Consider the following 22015-nt stretch of genomic DNA (forward strand, 5'->3'; position numbering starts at 1 on the left):
TTCTGAAGAAAAATCCACTTCGATAGGAAAAACAAATAAAACTGCACGTAGGAAAAAAAAAGAAAAAAAGGGGTGGCGCTGTAGTGTAGCGACGCGTTCTCCCTGGGGAGAGCAGACCGATTTTCACACAGAGAAATCTGTTGTGATAAAAAAGAAATACAAATATACACCGCTCTGACCTGGTACATACACAAAGCTCTGATCTGGTACATAAACATAGCTTTGACCTGGCAAATACACACCACTCTGATCTGGTACATATGCCCAGTTCTCGCCTGGTACATGCACACCGCTCTGATCTGGTACATACATCTCTGATTTGGTACATTCACACAGCTCTGACCTGATACATACCACTGCACACGGGGACACTGTTTCCGCCCAACACTTATCAGCATGTGCATCAAGAAACTGCCGCTGATTCCCGGCAACAGTGTTGACCCTTGCCCTCTGCACACTCGGCCCCCAGCCTAGAGGTCAGGGAGGAAGATGTGACGACCACCCACTTGTTGAACAGACCTCATTTCCTGATCAGATAACAGCAGGCTGCAGTAGGTTGTGGGAGACCTGGAAACCTACTTTCTTTACCCTAGAAAAACACTGCTCCTTATCGAAGTCACCTATCTGTTCGTGATCTCACAAACAGGTGTCAGCATTTCTCTCCCTCCACTCTGGGCCACAAGCTGTCGGAGCACAGGTTAGTGGCCAGCTCTGATCACATGACTCCTGCAACACAAGGCAAGGGCTATTAAAGTCAGTGGAGTGCAGACCTGTTCAGAGAAAACCTGTTCCCTGACACTGGATCAGCGGCTAGGTCATGTGACAGTTGGACCCGATTATCTCAATATCATCAGAATCAGTGGAATATCTGGCAGTGAGAGGCTTGAAAATAGAAGCCAGAAAGCTGACTCCAGTTAGTGACTGATAAACAAAGAACCAAAGGGCCGCTGAAAAGGATTTTTAAAGAACACAGCCAGTGTAATACCATTTATTGGAAGTTACCAGTCAGCCATGTGCTGTAAAATAGTCAAACCCACGTGTCTTCTGCACTACACACATTATCACGTGGCTGCATTTTTTCTGACCTTTTTTAGCTATGCCATGCTACACGCCACACGCAAAAGCTTCAGCAATGTGAAGACAACAATGTCGGCTGAATGGACCCCGTCTTTCCGGACTGGGTTCAATCACAACAGTCTGACACCTGCCTCCACATGGACTGATCACAACTTCTTCACATCCGCTGATGACGCCGAGGAGTTCATGGGAACGCTGGATGCCAGCTTCATGTTTGCTTACGCCGTGGGTCTGTTCGTCAGCGGCTTCATTGCTGACCGGAACGACCTGCGAGTGGTGCTGTGTGTAGGCATGACACTCACCTCCGTCATGGTCTTTGTCTATGGCTGTGTGTTTGAGTGGCTGCACTGGTACTCCCAGCCGGCTTACCTCGTGGTGTGGATCCTCAACGGATTCCTGCAGTCGACGGGCTGGCCGTGCGTGGTGACTGTGATGGGAAACTGGTTCGGGAAAGGCAGCCGTGGTCTGGTGCTGGGCCTGTGGAGTGCCTGTGCCTCAGTGGGCAACATCCTGGGGTCGGTGATGGTGTCGGCGGTGCTGGACTACGGCTATGACTACTCCTTCCTGGTCACGGCCTGCGTGCTGCTGGCTGCCGCTCTGGTCAACGTGTGCGGTCTGGTGCCCACGCCCCTGGAGGTCGGCATGGCTCTGCCGCAAGACCCCAGTGACTCGGACACGGGCGATGAGAACACAAGTCCCAACACCTTTGAGTTGGAAAGCGTGCTTGAGAATGGCGGCCATCATGGCAACAAAGATCCGCCGGCACACCTGGTGGTATTCAGGCAACGGCGTGACGTCACACAACACCACGGCACCGACCAAGAGACTGACATCACTGAAACAAGAAACAACACAGAAACGAGCAATAACAAAACGGTAGACTGTGGCAGAACGTGTGGGAATGACATAACTGAAACGAGCAATTACGAAAAGGTAGACTGTTGCAGAACGTATGAGAATAACATCACTGAAACGAGCATTAACAAAACGGTAGACTGCGGCAGAACGTGTGGGAATGACGGCGGCCACAGTTGGCAGGGTGACCAGAGCAGCCCGCCAGAGGAAGCGGCCTCCAGCCCTGACGAGCACGAGGAAGGTGCCCACGCCATCAACTTTTTCACGGCCTTACTGCTGCCCGGGGTGGTGCCCTACGCTCTGTGCTACGCCTTCCTCAAACTCGTCAACTACTCTTTCTTCTTCTGGCTGCCCTTCTACCTGTCCAGCGCCTACAGTATGGCGGAGACCGTGGCGGACAAGCTGTCCATCTGGTATGACCTGGGCGGTGTGGTGGGCGGCACTCTGGCCGGCTTCCTGTCGGACCGACTGAACACCAGGACGGTGGTGGTGACGCCCATGCTACTGGTGGCGGTGCCCATGTTGTTCGTCTACGGCATGACGGGCGTGGCCGGCTCCCTGTCCGCCAATGGCGCGCTGCTCTTCGTTCTGGGCTGTCTGATCGGAGGAGTCGCCAACCTCATCAGGTACCGCTGTTGTGTGCACACTCCACACAGTGTGTCCCCATGGCCAGTGACACACACACACACACACACACACACACACACACACACACACAGAGCTTTCTAAGAGGCTTTATACACATTCTAAACAAAGAATCAAATTGGTCATGGGAAAAGTAACCACCACTTTTGATATTTTGGGCTATGCCATCCAGTCCCTCCCCCCTCCCTTTCTCTCTCTCTCTTTGCTTCAGTTAGTAGATAAGTATTTTGGAATAAGCGTACTGATTTCAAAAAACAATGCTGAACTGCAATGATGGCTATGTCTTTTTTTTCTTTAAAAAAAATATTTATTATTACTATTTATTTATTTTTTTTTTTTTAACTTTTGGACCTGTATTTTATGTGTGCGTTATGTTGATCTGTTTGCTCTTGATTGAAGTTTAATTTCAAAAGGTCTACTTGTGCTTATTTTCTTGAATCTGAAAAAAAACGTTCGTTCGTCTGTTAGTTCTGTACATGTGTCTGTTGGTCTCTCCACATGAAACAGTAGCCTTCAGGCAAGCCGCGTGTGTGTTCTGTATGTGTGTCTGTTGGTCTCTCCACATGAAACAGTAACCTTCAGGCAAGCCGCGTGTGTGTTCTGTATGTGTGTCTGTTGGTCTCTCCACGTGAAACAGTAGCGTTCAGGCAAGCAGCGTGTGTGTTCTGTATGTGTCTCTGTTGGTCTCTCCACGTGAAACAGTAGCCTTCAGGCAAGCCGCGTGTGTGTTCTGTATGTGTGTCTGTTGGTCTCTCCACATGAAACAGTAGCGTTCAGGCAAGCAGCGTGTGTGTTCTGTATGTGTGTCTGTTGGTCTCTCCACATGAAACAGTAGCGTTCAGGCAAGCCGCGTGTGTGTTCTGTATGTGTGTTTGTTGGTCTCTCCATGTGAAACAGTAGCGTTCAGGCAAGCCGCGTGTGTGTTCTGTATGTGTGTGTGTCTGTTGGTCTCTGCACGTGAAACACGTAGCGTTCAGGCAAGCCGCGTGTGTATTCTGTATGTGTGTCTGTTGGTCTCTCCACATGAAACAGTAGCGTTCAGGCAAGCAGCGTGTGTGTTCTGTATGTGTGTCTGTTGGTCTCTCCACATGAAACAGTAGCGTTCAGGCAAGCAGCGTGTGTGTTCTGTATGTGTGTGTGTCTGTTGGTCTCTCCACGTGAAACAGTAGCCTTCAGGCAAGCCGCGTGTGTGTTCTGTATGTGTGTCTGTTGGTCTCTCCACATGAAACAGTAGCGTTCAGGCAAGCAGCATGTGTGTTCTGTATGTGTGTCTGTTGGTCTCTCCACATGAAACAGTAGCGTTCAGGCAAGCCGCGTGTGTGTTCTGTATGTGTGTCTGTTGGTCTCTCCATGTGAAACAGTAGCGTTCAGGCAAGCCGCGTGTGTGTTCTGTATGTGTGTCTTTTGGTCTCTCCACATGAAACAATCACGTTCAGGCAAGCAGCATGTGTGTTCTGTATGTGTGTCTGTTGGTCTCTCCACATGAAACAGTAGCGTTCAGGCAAGCCGCGTGTGTGTTCTGTATGTGTGTGTGTCTGTTGGTCTCTCCACGTGAAACAGTAGCGTTCAGACAAGCCGCGTGTGTGTTCTGTTTGTGTGTCTGTTGGTCTCTCCACATGAAACAGTAGCGTTCAGGCAAGCCGCGTGTGTGTTCTGTATGTGTGTGTGTCTGTTGGTCTCTCCACGTGAAACAGTAGCGTTCAGACAAGCCGCGTGTGTGTTCTGTATGTGTGTCTGTTGGCCTCTCCATGTGAAACTAGCGTTCAGAGAAGCCGCGTGTGTGTTCTGTATGTGTGTGTGTCTGTTGGTCTCTCCACGTGAAACAGTAGCGTTCAGACAAGCCGCGTGTGTGTTCTGTATGTGTGTCTGTTGGTCTCTCCACATGAAACAGTAGCGTTCAGGCAAGCCGCGTGTGTGTTCTGTATGTGTGTCTGTTGGTCTCTCCACATGAAACAGTAGCGTTCAGGCAAGCCGCGTGTGTGTTCTGTATGTGTGTGTGTGTGTGTTTGTTGGTCTCTCCACATGAAACACGTAGCATTCAGGCAAGCGGCGCGCTGGCTTCACCCCTGCCCCCCCCCCCCCCGGCCCCCCCCCCTCATGTGCCCCCTTCCCCTCCGCCCTCCTTGTGCTTCAGGTCAATAATTAGTACCGAAGGATAAGGCATAAGAACGTCCTCCTTTTCCCTGTGTTGTGCAAGGATTACACTATCCAACCCCGCCCCTCCCTCACGTTACACCTACCACCCTCCCCAAGAAAAACAACAATATATTCCATCCACCTAGTCTCCCCCCCCCCCCACCTGCCCCCCATCCACCTCTTCCCCCCCAGATAAAAAATAAATCAGTTTCATTCAGCTGGTCCACCATCCAGATAAAAACAACAGCAAGATATCTTTCACCCAGCTGGTGAGCTCCCTCCAACCCTCCAGATAAAAAAAAAAAATAAAAAAAAAAGCTTTCATTTAGCTCGTGACCTCCTCCACCCACCCTCCACCCCCACACCCCATGTTAAAAAGAAAATATCTTTCATCAGACGGTGAACCTCCTCCACCCCACCCCCACCACCCCATGTTTAAAAGAAAATATCTTTCATCAGATGGTGAACCTCCTCCACCCCACCCCCACCCTCATGCTAAAAAGAAAATATCTTTCATCAGATGGTGAACCTCCTCCACCCCACCCCCACCCTCATGCTAAAAAGAAAATATCTTTCATCAGATGGTGAACCTCCCCCACCCCCCATTTTAAAAAGAAAATATATTTCATCCAGATGGTAACCTCCCCCCCCCCAACCCCCCATGTTAAAAAGAAAACATCTTTCATCAGATGGTGAACCTTCTCCACCCCGCACCCCCCATGTTAAAAAGAAAATATTTTTCATCCAGCTGGTAACCTCCCCCCCCCCCAACCCCCCATGTTAAAAAGAAAATATCTTTCATCCAGCTGGTGAACCTCCTCCACCCACCCCCACCCCCACCCCCCATGTTAAAAAGAAAATATCTTTCATCCAGCTGGTGAACCTCCTCGACACCCCCCCCACCCCCACCCCCCTGTTTAAAAGAAAATATCTTTCATCCAGCTGGTGAACCTCCTCCACCCCACCCCCCATGTTTAAAAGAAAATATCTTTCATCCAGCTGGTGACCGCCTTCCCTACTTCATCCCCCTTCCCCAGTTCTGCCACCTCCCCCTCCCTCCCCCCCCTCCCGCCATCTCATGTTGTTCACCCGTTTGTTACTGTTTTTGATCCGTTTGTTTCTGGTTTGTTGGGGGTGTGGCTTGATGTCTATAACACTGATTTATTGGGGGTGTGGCTTGATGTATATAACACTGGTTTGTTGGGGGTGTGGCTTGATGTATGTAACACAGGTTTGTTGGGGGTGTGGCTTTATGTCTTAAACACTGGTTTATTGGGGGTGTGGCGTGATGTCTGTAACACTGGTTTGTTGGGGGTGTGGCTTGATGTCTATAACACTGATTTATTGGGGGTGTGGCTTGATGTCTATAACACTGGTTTGTTGGGGGTGTGGCTTGATGTCTTAAACACTGGTTTATTGGGGGTGTGGCTTGATGTCTGTAACACTGGTTTGTTGGGGGTGTGGCTTGATGTCTATAACACTGGTTTATTGGGGGTGTGGCTTGATGTCTATAACACTGGTTTGTTGGGGGTGTGGCTTGATGTCTATAACACTGGCTTATTGGGGGTGTGGCTTGATGTCTATAACACTGGTTTGTTTGGGTGTTGCTTGATGTCTTAAACACTGGTTTATTGGGGGTGTGGCTTGATGTCTATAACACTGGCTTATTGGGGGTGTGGCTTGATGTCTATAACACTGGTTTGTTTGGGTGTTGCTTGATGTCTTAAACACTGGTTTATTGGGGGTGTGGCTTGATGTCTGTAACACTGGTTTATTGGGGGTGTGGCTTGATGTCTGTAACACTGGTTTATTGGGGGTGTGGCTTGATGTCTGTAACACTGGTTTATTGGGGGTGTGGCTTGATGTCTATAACACTGGTTTGTTGGGGGTGTGGCTTGATGTCTATAACACTGGCTTATTGGGGGTGTGGCTTGATGTCTATAACACTGGTTTGTTTGGGTGTTGCTTGATGTCTTAAACACTGGTTTATTGGGGGTGTGGCTTGATGTCTGTAACACTGGTTTATTGGGGGTGTGGCTTGATGTCTGTAACACTGGTTTATTGGGGGTGTGGCTTGATGTCTATAACACTGGTTTATTGGGGCTTGATGTCTATAATTCTGAACATCATCTGTCGGTTGTTTTGTCCTGCTTGGAATATAACCCAGTCATCCACCTGTCATCCCTGTAATCACTCCAGTCATCCACCTGTCACCTCTGTAATCACTTCAGTCATCTACCTGTGATCCGTATAATCACTCCAGTCATCTACCTGTCTTTCCTGTAATCATCCCAGTCATCTACCTATGTTCCCTGTAATCACTCCAGTCATCTACCTGTCTTTCCTGTAATCATCCCAGTCATCCATCTGTCATCCCTGTAATCACTCTAGTCATTCACCTGTCATCCCTGTAATCACTCCAGTCATCTACCTGTCATCCCTGTAATCACTCCAGTCATCTACCTGTCATCCCTGTAATCACTCCAGTCATCTACCTGTCTTCCCTGTAATCACTCCAGTCATCTACCTGTCATCCCTGTAATCACTCCAGTCATCTACCTATGTTCCCTGTAATCACTCCAGTCATCTACCTGTCATCCCTGTAATCACTCCAGTCATCTACCTATGTTCCCTGTAATCACTCCAGTCATCTACCTATGTTCCCTGTAATCACTCCAGTCATCTACCTATGTTCCCTGTAATCACTCCAGTCATCTACCTGTCATCCCTGTAATCACTCCAGTCATCTACCTGTCATCCCTGTAATCACTCCAGTCATCTACCTGTCATCCCTGTAATCACTCCAGTCATCTACCTGTCATCCACTGACTGTTTCAGTGCCGCTATATCCACTGACTGTTTCAGTGCCGCTATATCCACTGATTGTTTCAGTGCCGCTATATCCACTGACTGTTTCAGTGCCGCTATATCCACTGATTGTTTCAGTGCCGCTATATCCACTGACTGTTTCAGTTCCGCTATATCCACTGACTGTTTCAGTGCTGCTATATCCACTGATTGTTTCAGTTCCGCTATATCCACTGACTGTTTCAGTTCCGCTATATCCACTGACTGTTTCAGTTCCGCTATATCCACTAATTGTTTCATCCACTGATTGTTTCAGTGCCGCTATATCCACTAACTGTTTCAGTGCCGCTATATCCACTGACTGTTCCAGTGCCGCTATATCCACTGACTGTTCCAGTGCCGCTATATCCACTAATTGTTTCATCCACTGATTGTTTCAGTGCCGCTATATCCACTGACAGTTTCTGTGCCGCTATATCCACTGATTGTTTCAGTTCCGCTATATCCACTGACTGTTCCAGTGCCGCGATATCTGCTGACCTGGGCCGGCAGAAGGCGCTGAAGGGCAACCCCAAGGCGCTGTCCACAGTGACGGGCATCCTGGACGGCACGGGCAGCATGGGAGCCGCTCTGGGACAGGTGGCAGTGCCGCGCATGCAGGTGGCGTTCGGCTGGCGCACCGTGTTCTACCTGTTCATGGGCTGCACACTGCTCACCGCTGTCTGCATTATCCGCATCTTCTGGCAGGAAGCCAGGGACCTGGTCCGCCGTTGGCGTCACTCTTCTCACCACGCCACTTTCCACACGTCACCTCCCACTGACCGCGTCACTTCCCACTGACCGCGTCACTTCCCACTGACTGACGGCGTCACTTGCCACTGACCGCGTCACTTGCCACTGACTGACCGCGTCACTTGCCACTGACCGCGTCACTTGCCACTGACCGCGTCGCTTGCCACTGACTGACCGCGTCACTTGCCACTGACCGCGTCACTTGCCACTGACCGCGTCACTTCCCACATATCACTTCCCAATGACCACATCACTTCACAGTGGCCACGTCACTTCCCACTGACAACAGACCACGTCACTTCCGATACGTCACTTCCCACTGACCACGTCACTGACCACAGACCACATAACTTCCCACACGTCACTTCCCACTGACCACATAACTTCCCACACGTCACTTCCCACTGACCACGTCACTGACCACAGACCACGTAACTTCCCACACGTCACTTCCCACTGACCACATAACTTCCCACACGTCACTTCCCACTGACCACGTCACTGACCACAGACCACATAACTTCCCATACGTCACTTCCCACTGACCACGTCACTGACCACAGACCACATAACTTCCCACACGTCACTTCCCACTGACCACATAACTTCCCACACGTCACTTCCCACTGACCACATAACTTCCGACTGACCACATCACTTCCCACTGATCGCGTCACTTCCCACACGTCATCTCCCAATGACTACATCACCTCCCACACTTTCCCCTTCTCACACAAAAACTATTACTACTCTTTATTTATTTATTCATTCCTGTAAAAAAAAAAAAAAAAAAAATGCAGATGTAAAATTGAATTGTTGATGAAATTATCATTTGTAAATGGCGAGAGGGAGTGGGGGAAGGGGAGTGGCTCACGAGGTACACTGACTTTGTAACGCTCAAGGTCAGGGACGTTTGTTATGAGACTTAACCCTTTCAGTGCCGGGGGAAAAACAACAGCAGAAAGTGGTGTTTCAAGTCATAAAACAGCATACAAAAACAATCAGCCTAAAACTGGGGAAAATATTCTGAAGGTATACCATTCTAGATAAACTGTGTGAATTTTCAGCCTTCCATAGCTATTTCCTTTCTTCTGATAAAAAAAAGGGTGTAAATTAAACATATGAAGATATGAAAACGTTAAAAGAGAATAATTAAGCGGCGCGCGCGCGCGCTCGTGTGTGTGTCTGTGTGTGTGTGTGTGTGTGATGTGAAACTGTAGATAGAATAGCTGATTTACTGTAGCGTTGGATGTGGGTGTGTACAGTAACGCGCGTAAAGTGACGAGTGTGTGTGTGTGTGTGTGTGTGTGTGTGTGTGTGTGTGTGTGTGTGTACAGTGACGTGTGTGTGTGTGTGTGTGTGTGTGTGTGTGTGTGTGTGTGTGTGCGCGCGTGTGTGTGTACAGTGACGTGTGTGTGTGTGTGTGTGTGTGGGGGGGGTGTATGGGTGTGTGTGTTGGTGTATACAGTGACGTGTGTTTTTTTCTTCTGAAAAAAGTCAGTGTGGAGGAGTTGGGGGTGGGGGCTGAAGTTTCTGACTGGTTTATGTTCTCCAATTCTGTTCTCGTTTCGGTCAGTGACAAAACAGTCAAAATTTAACTTTTCAATTTAGATCCTTTTCAATTCATTTAGTAACTGGAAAATTGCAAAGACTGAAGTATAGTTCATGCATCTATCTCAGGATCAGATACGTTACAGTGGCCCAGTTTTGGCCCATCGTTGCAACGGACGTGGGAAAACAAATGCAATTTCATTTAATGTTGTTGTTTTTGCTAATGGTGAGTATCAGCAACAGGCAGGGAATTTCTGATGACAACTCTAAATGATGCAGTGTTCTTTGCACTGATAACTTCTTCCAGCTGGTTCCATTTTGGTATTCTGATACTGCTGTTTAAAAAAAAAAATTCTAAATTTTTTAATGTTTTGCTGAATGGAAATGCAAAACCTTTGCTGTTCTGACCCGTTTTTCTTTCTGCTGTTTTCTCTGAGTCATAATCTCTTTACATTTTTGGTCTGGAACTTGTGCTGGTCATATATGCAAGTGTCGTGGACTTTTCTGGTGGCAGCGCTGGAATTCTGTTGACAATTCTATACAAGGTAGTGAGGCAGGTATTTCTGCGCCATTCCTCCAGAGCTGGTAGTCTCTGATCTTGTAGTTGTAGTAAGTGACTCACACAGCCTGGGTCCCTGGACCTGTAGCCTTTTGGCGATGAACCGGACAGCCTGACGTTGGATCCACTTCAGTCTTTCATTATCTGTAAGGTAAGTGTCACTACCACTGCACCTTACTCTGGTGTGGAGCAGACTATGAGTGAGAAAAACCTATCTTTGACTCTACTGGGGGCAGTTCCTTAGTTTTCGTCCTAGTAAGCCAAGAGTCGGCCGTTTTTCAGATGCTTTTGATATGGCTGGTCCATTTTCAGGTCAGTCGAGAGCTCTACTCCCAGGTAAGGATTCTGCTGGACATGATATAGGACTTCCCCATGCATTTGATAGAAGAAGGACGACTCGCTCTTGCTGGATAGAATTTTGCATTTCTGTGTATTGAATTTATTTCAAATTGAAATATATTGCCCAGTATTTAGACCATTTTTCAAGACTGTCTGGGGCCTTCTGTAGAGTAGTGTGAGTCTGGAAGGAACTGATTTCATGGTACATGAGGCAATCGTCCACAAAGAGGTGTACTGTTGACTACAGACTGAGGCAGGTTCTTGGTATTGCACAGAAGGAGTAAAGGACCGACAACTCTATCTCGGGACACCTGACAATACTTTTGTTTCCTCAGATTGCTCTCCCTCAAGTACTACCCTCATTTTCCAACGGGTCCAGAAGTTCTTGATCTTCTCATGAATGGCTCTGTTAGCCCTTGCTTTCTCAATGTGAGGGGAGGGGCAGGCACACCTACACACTTTATCTCACTTTTACAAGTGTAGCCAAGCGCTCAGCTCAGGCTTCAGATACTGGTGTACGCAGAAGCTGTATAGCTTCACAACTAACTTGTCGGTTTCCAACGGCTCGCACAATGTATGACGCCATTCCCGGTTTGAATGGAGAGCCTATTCTAAACCGATTCTCTAAACATCTATTAAATCAAGTCTCTGTATCATTCGCTGCAATATATTTGTTGTGCTTACACACACACTTAAATGAGTTAGAAGCATACTTGATTTTAGTTTAATCATTCGTCAGTGTAAAGATTTCAACTGACGCTAAGCCACAACCAGTGTTGCTCGACGCCATTGGGTGAGCTGAAACTTGTGTTTGTGACGCAGCGTATTTAATTAAATATCTCTTTTGTTGGATTGATAAACTGCAAGTATTGTATACTCGTAGAATCGTCGAAATTCCCTCTTTAATTCTATTCCATTTGTGTTTGCCTACGTTTTAACGGTGTTTGTAATTTTCAGCGACAAGCTCGCTAAAACTAACCCTTTTCAGGTGACTTAAATTAAGATTATAAATTCATCGTAAATAATCAACACTTCATTTTATACTCATTAGAACGTAGGTATTGAGCTCTTTCTTTTGCGATCTATCCCACATAAATAGGTTCAGGAATCATTTAGAAATCTATCACTGAACACCTTGTAACAAACACAATTCTAATCAGATTTAGCCTGATTGGGGACCTTTTGTTTCACGGGCCATGCTAGCGTCTTTGCAGTTAGCTTAACTTGTATAAATAGATGGAGTGTGTAATCACTGGTCACTTTCACCTGAGCCTGTTTTCAGTGCTAGCCCGCTAGCTGGCCCCTGACTGTGTGTGTGTCGCACACAGTGTGTCGCCCCGAGACAACGTCTTGCCACACTGCTTGTTTGCACTGTTTTCTCTGTCTTATCATCTTCTTTATTCTTCTTCTTTACTTACTTAGCTACTGTAAATAAAAACAATATAAAAACCTCTTTGTGACTGTCCGTCTATATGCCCGTAAGCCTGTGCATGGGTATTTTCTATCCTTCAATTCAGTAAATCATCAATAACTGTTTTGTACCACCCCCTTCTTTAATATAATGTACCACTCAGGACCACGGCTACAAAGATTTTGATCCTTGAAAATATTCTTATGACAGGCTAAAGATCCACAACAAAATAGATCCAAATCATTCTTTAATGTTTATGTCCTTTTATCCAACTCAAAATTAAACAGCTGTTTACGAGCCAAGTGTACTTTTTTACAACTTGGCTTTTGCAAGCAAGGATGTTTTCATTCTTTAAATCTCTTATGAAAATTAAAGCCCCTTGCCAGTGTACTCTATCACAACTTGGCGCTGTGAGCTAGGATCATACAGGGACAAGAGGTTGAATTAACAGTTACATAGGGATAGTTAAACACAGGAGAAGAGAGAAGAGAATGCAGCAGGTACACAAGTCCACGAGAAGAAACGTTGCCCCATCAAGATGGCGTCATTCGACTTCCTGCCCAAACTCCAGGTGACAGCGACCATCCTTCATGATGCTTTCGCCAGAGGCCTTCAGCCAGCCGTACTCAGGCGAGATGTCAGGCGCTAAATATGTGACCACCCTGACACCACCTTCAAGGCGGCAAAGAAGGAGGCCCTGCAATGAGACACACCTACAACACCTGCCCTGGAATGGACAACACCACTGTTGCCTGCCTACAGTCTCAGCTGGCCACACTTACAGCTGAGATCACCAGTCTGCGACAACAACAGTTGTCCCTCATGCCAGCACACCACCCACATCCTCCAGGACCAGCACTTCACCCTCCACACTGTGTCTGGTGTGAGAGGTCTGGCCACATCGAGGCCCAGTGTCAGCACAAGCGACGCTACCAGGCCAGGCGAAAGAATGCTGACCACCAGCCTGCAGTTCCAGTCAGCAAACAGTGTGTCACTGACACACACACTGGGCAACCTTAGCTGCCGCCAGCTGCCCCAGCTCCAAACCACCGACGCAGGAGACGCCAACACAGACTGAAGCACCACAGCACGACACCTGATGCTGTGATCCCACAGGTGCCACCCTCACCTGTACTCAGCCCCACACAGCAGAAGTACAGCCAACGACCACCACCTGTTGTCACGCCGACTCACCCGGTCCCACTGCACCACCAGGGTGACAAAGGGTCTGACTCTGACACTGACATTGGTGTGTGGCTGGTCAGGCCCAGACCTAGACCCAGGACATCAACCCTGCAAGCAGCACCAGAGCCGCCTCCACTACCACCAGATCCCGCACCAAGAAAGTCCCTACGACTGACCTCCAGAACTATAAACTCTGTTATGTAGGACTGAAGAAATATTTTACAGCCAGAACAGTGACACTGCAAAAATGAACAGTCATGATGCCAATACTCATGTTGTTTGTTTATTTTCTCTCACTAAAGTGAAGCAGTGCTTCATATGTTATCTAACATATCATTTCTGTTCATGCTTTAATTCTGTTTTCATTTTCAATATTTCTGCAAAATTCATGTTTTATGTTTTTTCTCTTCTTGCTTAACCTGTGATCTAGCTTGTCACATGGTTTTAGTAATGCAAAGTATGTCTGAACATGCGCTCATAATTCATGTTGTAATTTATGCTATTATTGTATGTCTGACAGTGTTGATACATAGACAGATGGGCACAAAAATGAAAGCTTTCCAACTTCACAGTGTATTTACCCAATTGGGACCCCTTATCTGTATCAAACTGTTCAAAGTTAACTTGGGATGCACTGGACTAAGTTCAAATTCATAACTTCACCTGGCTAATGCCACTTTGAATACAGAAGTAGGGTATTGTTCCTAAGAATGTTGCAGTCATTTCACATTCACTTTGCTATCTGTTATCAGCTAAATTATCCCCCTTTACCTACTCAATAATTCTTGTTTGATGCTCAGCTAGGTCTGCTCACAAGAAGTACTTTAATTAACCATCACGGATGATGGATTTCAAAAGATGGGGGGAGATGTAGCCAAGCGCTCAGCTCAGGCTTCAGATACTGCTTTACGCACAAGCTCATAGCAGACGCCTTTTTCACAACTAACTTGACAGTCTCCAACGGCTTGCACAGAATGTGTGATGCCATTCTCGGTTTGAATGCAAAGCCCATTCTAAACCGATTCCCTAAACATCTATTAAATCAAGTCTCTGTACCGTTCGCTGCAATATTATATTTGTTGTGCTTACATGCAGACTTTAATCAGTTAGAAGCATACTTCATTTTAGTTTAATCGTTCGTCAGTGTAAAGATTTCAACTGACGTTAAGCCACAACTAGTGTTGCTCGACGCCATTGGGTGAGCTGTTGTGTTTGTGACACAGCGTATTTAATTAGATATCTCTTTTGTTGGATCAGTAAACTGCACATATTATATACTGGCAGAATCCTCGAAATCCCCTCTTTAAAATGAACTCAGAGCACATCGAAGCCAGAACATTTTTGGGACTGATTACATCATTCCTCAGTGGAGTGGGGAGAGACGACAAGGTGTTGGAGAAGGTGGGGTTGGGGTGTGGGGGAGGTGGGGGGGGTGGAGGCACGAAAGGTACCCTGGCCTTTGCAGGCAACAACTGTGCAGACGACATATTACGAACAGGATATCCGGATCATCGCATGCGAAGTAAGCATTCGTTTCAGTGCGTATCAGCCGTGACAAAAGGTGAAGGCCTACTGATTTTCCTTGTTCCAAAACTAATAAAACCATCTGGGTCACGAAACATCCTTGAAAACACTTAGGGTATATGAAAAAAAGAAAAAAAGTGCCCACCAGCACCACCACTGCACCCGTGTGTGTGTGTGTGTGTGTGTGTGTGTGTGTGTGTGTGTGTGTGTGTGTGTGTGTTTGAAATGAATGTTGTGCCGTGCACAGACGTATATAGCCTACGCAAATACTACTACATTATATATATATATATCTCTCTCACACTCTCTCTCACTCTCTCTCTCTCTCTTTGAAACTTGATAAGAATGTTAAGTTCCGCTGGCACCACAATCCACTGAATGTCAGAAGAGGCAAGAACAAAACAGAGAGAAAGACAGATGAACAGGATGTCATGCTACTTGCACCAATGGCCTCTCTCTCTCTCATTGCACAATACCCAAACGCAGAGAATGACTGAATCCAATGCAGCGTTGTTGAAAATATGTTTTCCAAGCGTTGACAGTGACGAAGCTAGAAGGGCCGAGAGGGAAATATTCTGGGATATGACAAGAGTGAATATGAAACCGATTATACTCATACAAACTTACGAGAGAATTTTTGTTAAGCGTGTGTGTGTGTGTGTGTGTGTGTGTGTGTGTGTGTGTGTGTGTGTGTGTGTGTGTGTGTGTGTGTGTGTGTGTTTTGCAGCGTTGTAGAAAATCTGTTTTCCAAGCGTTGACAGTAAAGCTTTGCATACAGAGCTCCTCTCTGTCTATCCTTCCAGTCAGTCTGTGTTAATCAATCGATCAGTACCAATCAAAAACGATCAATAAGGTTTCAAGTTGTCAGGAATTTTTTAAAAATGAGAAAATATTGGGTGACGAAGTTAGAAGGGCAGAGAGGGAACTATTCTGGGATATGACAAGAGTGAATATGAAACCGATTATACTCATACAAAATTATGAGAGAATTTTTGTTGAGCGTGTTTGTGTGTGTGTGTGTGTGTGTGTGTGTGTGTGTGTGTGTGTTAAGAGGTGGGGGAGAGAGACAGAGGCAAAGACAGAGAGAAACTAAGAGATGCATACATACATGCATACATACATACATTTATACATGCATAGGCACACACAGATACACAGACATCGACACACAAATACAAACATAACACAGATTGAATAATTGAACTTTGTCACTAATGAGCCTCATAACCCATTTAGCTTTGCAAAGCAATGTACAGAGAAACGTAGGGAGACAGAGACAGAGCAAGACAAAGAACGTTCGAGACAGAGACAGAGAGGGCGAGAGTGAGAGACAGAGACATACGGACAGACAGATGGAAAAAGGGGAGAGATTCAGATTCAGATGTTTATTCAGATAAAGGCCTTGGCCCCATACTGAAGGGGCTAATACAAAGGAACATATTACATAATTTTCATCAACAAAGGTAACAGTTAACAGACGGAAGGTCTCAGTTTCAGTTTCAGTAGCTCAAGGAGGCGTCACTGCTTTCGGACAAATCCATATACGCTACACCACATCTGCCAAGCAGATGCCTGACCAGCAGTGTAACCCAACGCGCTTAGTCAGGCCTTGAAAAAAAAGAAAAAAACATAAAAAAAGAAGTACTGCTAATAATAATAATATGTATAAGGCGCAAAAACTCGATGAAGTCAACTTTTGGCGTACAAAATAAAATAAATAAATAAATAATAATAATATAATTTTAAAAAATAATTCAAAAAATAAATAAATAAAAGGTCTGCAAACGACGAAGGAATGCTCACTCATTCCTACACAAAACGTATTCGGATTCGGACGAAGGAATGGAATAGCATTCTTCGAAAGTAAAATTCCATCATGCGCTGTACACGTGATTTTGTGATTAGCTAAGCAGAGTGCACTATTCTGGGTTACTCCACAATCGAACAGTATGATTGGTCAGCCTGGGATGTGTGGCCCGTCTCGCACACACGCTGACAAAGTCACTGACCGGTCGACTGCTCGCGTGCCAGCCTGTTAGCAAAACGGGCTCTTCTCAGAATGTTGTGAAGCGAACAAGGCAGTGACGGCAACATTTTAGGGTTGCCGAAGTACTTGGAATGCTACAAACTGAAGGGTCGGACATTGAAGAGGTGGATGATGACGAAGAAGAAAGCGAATTTAATGCAAAAAGCGAGCATGGGTATGGTGATTTGGGGTGAAAAATTGGCAGTATTTTCTACATATGGCAAAACTGTAAAAATAAGATGTGAAATTTGATTTTTTTTTTATATGTAATAGCTCAACACGTAATAAACCAGTTCTGAAAGTTTCATTTTCTTACACAGTATTTTGTATTTTTTGTAATTTTTTTCCAAACCCTTACAAATGGGCCGTCTGTGGGGAAAAGTAAGGGAGAAAAGATGTCGTCCCGAGTGAGTTAAGAGACTTCAGTACGTAGCCTCTTGCTTGCTTCATAAATAAACATAGCTAAATTAAAAAGAACTGTCTCATTTCTTGTTGACAACAACATATTTAGCCTAAAGTGACATGGTTCTGCATAATATTTCAAACTGATTAATTTCACTCTGAGATCATGAAAAGCACGGCAACAAAACAAAAAATGGATTTCATCTTCTTTAGCCTGATTGCATAAGCGGCACAAAAGTTCCTGTTCTCTTACGTTTCTGTATCTAAAACAATGGCAAGCAATATCAGAGACACCGAATCTAAATTTGCTTAAAGCACTCTTTACATATCTATTCATTTTTATTCTAAATGTAAGGTTCTATCATGTGCGTTGTCTTGAAAAATCTATACTGTCCAAAACTATCACTGTTATACACATGGTCATGCCAGTCCTGCCATCTACAATCACTTAATCTTTGTTTTTCTGCAAAGAGGAGAGAGAGAGAGAGAGAGAGAGAGAGAGAGAGAGACAGACAGACAGACAGACAGACAGAAACAGAGGGGAGAGAGACAGACACACAGATAGACGGACAGAGGGGGGTGGGGGTCTGACAGAGAGTGAACTTTTCAAGTGCTGACCAGGCACAACATAGTTTTTTTTGTTTGTTATTTTTTGCTAATACTCTCTCCTCTCTGCACTTGACAACGAAAGCGCTCTCTCCATGAACAAATTTTAATGCAGCTCCGCTTCTACCCACATTTTTACTTCGTCCGGTTGACCTGCATAACAGAAGAAACCCCCTGCGCTGGGTGGTTTCAGAAAACGCAGCAGCTGACGGCAAAGTTTTAAAAAAAAAGAAGAAGAAAAAATGAAAAATAAAAAAATAAAAAGAGGGGGCAAGGGAAACGAATTTAAAGCGTGCACAAAAGGTGGGTGTTTTCAGAAACACAATAAGTGACGGCAAAGTTAAAAAAAAAAAGAAAAAAAAAGAAGAGAAAATGAAAAATGAAAATAAAAAAAATGGACAAATGAATTTGAAGCGTGCACAAAAAAAAAAGTTTACAAAAATCTGAAGATGGTCACGCTTGCGTGACTGCATGGGAACAGGACAAAAAAAAAAAAAAAAAAAAAAAAAATCTCTGGGAACATCCGAGTTCACAAACCTGGAACTGACATAACCTCGCGGACCACCTGATACTCACAGATGGGGGCGGAGGGGGGTGTGTGTGTGGGGGGGGGGGGGTTGGGGGGGGTTGGGGGGTTAGGGGTGTGTGTGTGGGGGGGTGGGGGAATGTGAGGGGGGCGGAGGGGCATCAGGGGGGATGTCTGGCAGGGAAGGGAGAGGGCGCCGTTGAGTATCGGTTTAGACGCTGGACTCGTGATCAAGTGTAGTTCACCAGTGATCAGGGTTCGAGGCCCCGTTTCGGCATGGTGGTGTGTCCTTGGGAAAGGGGCTTCACAGTTTACTCCCATTGTTTTGTTTTTGTTTTGTTTTTTTCTACTCAACCTCGGTGTTAACGGGTGGTTGATTTCTCCCCAGGAGAATTTTAAAACGGCGGAAGGAGAGGACTGGGCCCCGCCTTTCTATGCCGAGCCCAAGACACGGTGGATATGAATTTAATACCCCCGAAAACGGAGTATGGCTTGCCCACATGGCGGGGTAAAAACAGTCATACACGTAAAAGCCCACTCGTTGACATACTAATGAACGTGTGAGTTGCAGCCCACGAACGAACGAAGAAGAAGAATTCAATACCTCTCGTAGCCGTAAAAGGCTACTGGCGAGCCTTTTTCTTCAAAGAAGCCTCATTTGTCATGTCATAAGACGGGCGCAATAGCCGAGTGGTTAAAACGTTGGACTGTCAATCTGAGGGTCCCGGGTTCGAATCACGGTGACGGCGCCTGGTGGGTAAAGGGTGGAGATTTTTACGATCTCCCAGGTCAACATATGTGCAGACCTGCTTGTGCCTGAACCCCCTTCGTGTATGCAAGCAGAAGATCAAATACGCACGTTAAAGATCCTGTAACCCATGTCAGCGTTCGGTGGGTTATGGAAACAAGAACATATCCAGCATGCACACCCCCGAAAACGGAGTATGGCTGCCTACATGGCGGGGTAAAAACGGTCATACACGTAAAAGCCCACTCGTGTGCATACGAGTGAACGCAGAAGAAGAGGTCATGTCAAAAACAGCGAGTTAACTCTTCATCAGAGCTGTGTATTTATAGTTCAACGTTTCTGAAATTCCGTTTTTGCTGTGATTCATTATGAAATCATGCAACAAGTTCACTCAAGTTTATTCCGAAAACATAAGATCTCGGAATCATAATATTGCGATAGATTTGAGCTTGACATGTTCATTGAGAAATATGGCGTCCAGTGCTTCTGCGTTCGTGAGCGACAACTCCTTCGTTTAGTCTTTGTCTGGGGTGGGCTTTAACATGCTACTCCGTTTTCGGGGATATGCGTGTCGGGTATGTTCGTGTTTCCTGTATAACCCACCGAACGCTGACATGGATTACTGATTCTTTAACGTGCGTATTTGATCAGCAGCATGTGTACATACACTAAAGAGTATTGAGGAACACATACATGTTGATCGAAGAGATCTAAAAAAACTGATCGCCTTTAACCCAACAAGCGTCAAAACCGGAATCAACTGGAAACCACACACACACACACACACACACACACACACGCACAGAGAGAGAGAGAGAGAGAGAGAGAGAGAGAGACAGACAGACAGAGAGAGAGAGAGAGACAGAGAGAAGAAGAAGAAGAACGCGAATGCGATGCAGTAATCAATAATATTTATTGTAGCCAATACAGTACAGCCTCGGTACAAACAAATATCACAGTCTTATCCAATGACTGCCACATAAACGGTGAACAAGGGTGAAATCTCATCAATCATTTACTTTGTGTTGGTCACACGGTCGACTCTCCACACCTACACTACAGTATCCGTGCAGACAGTGGTTACAGACAAACGGTATCAGTTATCACCAACCCTCTACCACCCTGTATTATTATCATCATTATCATTATCAATAACAGAGTTGAAATCTGATCAATCAATTACTTTGCGTTTGTCACACAGTCTCAATATCTACAGAATCCGCGCAAACAATGGTTACAAACGGTATCAGTTATTATTACTAACCCCCTACTACCCTTTATTATTATTATTATCAACATTATCATTATTGTTATTATTACTATTTTACTTTGATCACATAAAATTTCATATTAAAAAAAAAACTAGTTGGGGAGAAGGGAACGGCTGGGGTAGGGGGGGGGGGGGGGGGGGGGGGCTAATTTGCACAATTCATATGGATCCCAGACACTACCTGCTTTCAGTAGATGGGGTGGGTGGATGGGGTCTGGTGGGGATGCGGGGTGGGGGTGGGGGGGCGGGGACCAGGGGGACTGAAGAGGGGCGGGGGCTTGGGTCGAAGGCATTTCATTCCCGGCTGATGCGGATTACTATGGTCTCCAAACGCTTCCAATGAGATTAAAAAATACAATACAATAAAAACATTTTTTTTAAAATCCGATGCAATACAGACTGATTAACTGCGTAGTACTGGTAGTGCGTAGCATTGATTTGAAACACTAAATGACCGGAGTATTTGCGTTCCTCCTCCCCATTGAAGCTGAAAGAATAAGCATGACTGAGGGGAAAAAAAGCTAAATATCGAAAAAAAAAAAAAAAAAACAACAAGCTAAGACAAGAAGAAGGATTAAAAAAAAAAAAAAAAAAAAGGTATGAAGTTTGCAAGCATTAGAAATTTTTTTTTAGTTTAAAAAAAAAATATATTTCGCGCGTGGATGCTATGAAGATAATATGATGGATTTCGATGTTCATGATAAGATATAAGCCACTAATTGCGAAATGTATCAAAGCTTGTGTTGTGTTGTGTTGGTTGTGCTGTGTTGTGTTGTCACAACAGATTTCCTGGTGCTAGTCACATTGCTTGGTTCTAACGTTTTGTCAGTTACACGTGACTAAATGCCTACGTTGACCAAACTACGCCATTGGTCAGTTCCATACTACACACAGTTAGTAGTGGGTTACGTAGGCTCTTCCGTCCGAGCAATGCCACTGGCTCCTGAACGGTATCCGGACTGCTGTGCCCTGAGAGCGCGTCGAGAAACAGCTGCTCAGCGCCACCTGTATCACTTCCTTTGTTTTTCTTTTTTCTTTCTTTCTTTTCTAAACCTCTTTCCAAGTGTATTTGTTTTATCATCAAATTGGATTTTTTCTATAGTGCCAAGGACAAATCTTTTGTTTGCTTCTCTTTTTTTCGTTTCTTTTTTTTCCCCGTGGGCGAAGCATATGCTGCGCACGGGTACTCGGTTTATAATAGCCTCATCCGAATGACCAGTATGATTGGATCTGTGTTCTGTTTTCGTTGCTGCTGCTGCTTCTGCTTATGCCATGTAGATTCAAACTAAAATATGCCATCTATAAAAAGACAAACAAACAAAACACAAACAAACAAACAACAAGAAAACAAACAAACAAAAACCCCACAAAAAAAACCCGTAGGTCTTCAAATCCGCCCCCCCCCCCCCCCCCAAAAAAAATCCCAGGATCCGACTGATTACATGAACCCGTATAGTAACTCACGAGTAAACTGCGTTTAAGAACTCTATTTTAAAACAAAAACAGCAAAAAATACGTCTAGCTTTGATGCAATGGGAAAATAGTCTCTCTGCAT

General features: G+C 45.5%; 1 protein-coding gene across 1 annotated transcript; it reads left to right on the top strand.

Moving 5' to 3' along the window:
• Positions 1 to 683: 683 nt before the first annotated feature.
• On the top strand, positions 684 to 9640 carry LOC143280539 (sugar phosphate exchanger 3-like). The gene is made up of 2 exons (XM_076585228.1): positions 684 to 2558; positions 8043 to 9640. The coding sequence occupies exons 1-2, from the start codon at positions 1012 to 1014 to the stop codon at positions 8359 to 8361; spliced, it is 1866 nt and encodes a 621-aa protein (XP_076441343.1). The 5' UTR covers positions 684 to 1011; the 3' UTR covers positions 8362 to 9640.
• The last annotated feature ends 12375 nt before the right edge of the window (positions 9641 to 22015 follow it).

Source organism: Babylonia areolata, chromosome 3, assembly GCF_041734735.1.
Source record: "Babylonia areolata isolate BAREFJ2019XMU chromosome 3, ASM4173473v1, whole genome shotgun sequence".
Taxonomy (NCBI): Eukaryota; Metazoa; Mollusca; class Gastropoda; order Neogastropoda; family Buccinidae; genus Babylonia; species Babylonia areolata.

Excerpts from the sequence above, each read along its gene's own strand:
- LOC143280539 (XM_076585228.1), top strand. The coding sequence starts at position 1,012 with ATGTGCTGTAAAATAGTCAAACCCACGTGTCTTCTGCACTACACACAT. Across the intron at positions 2,559-8,042 it reads GGAGTCGCCAACCTCATCAG|TGCCGCGATATCTGCTGACC; the intron begins GTACCGCTGTTG and ends TGACTGTTCCAG.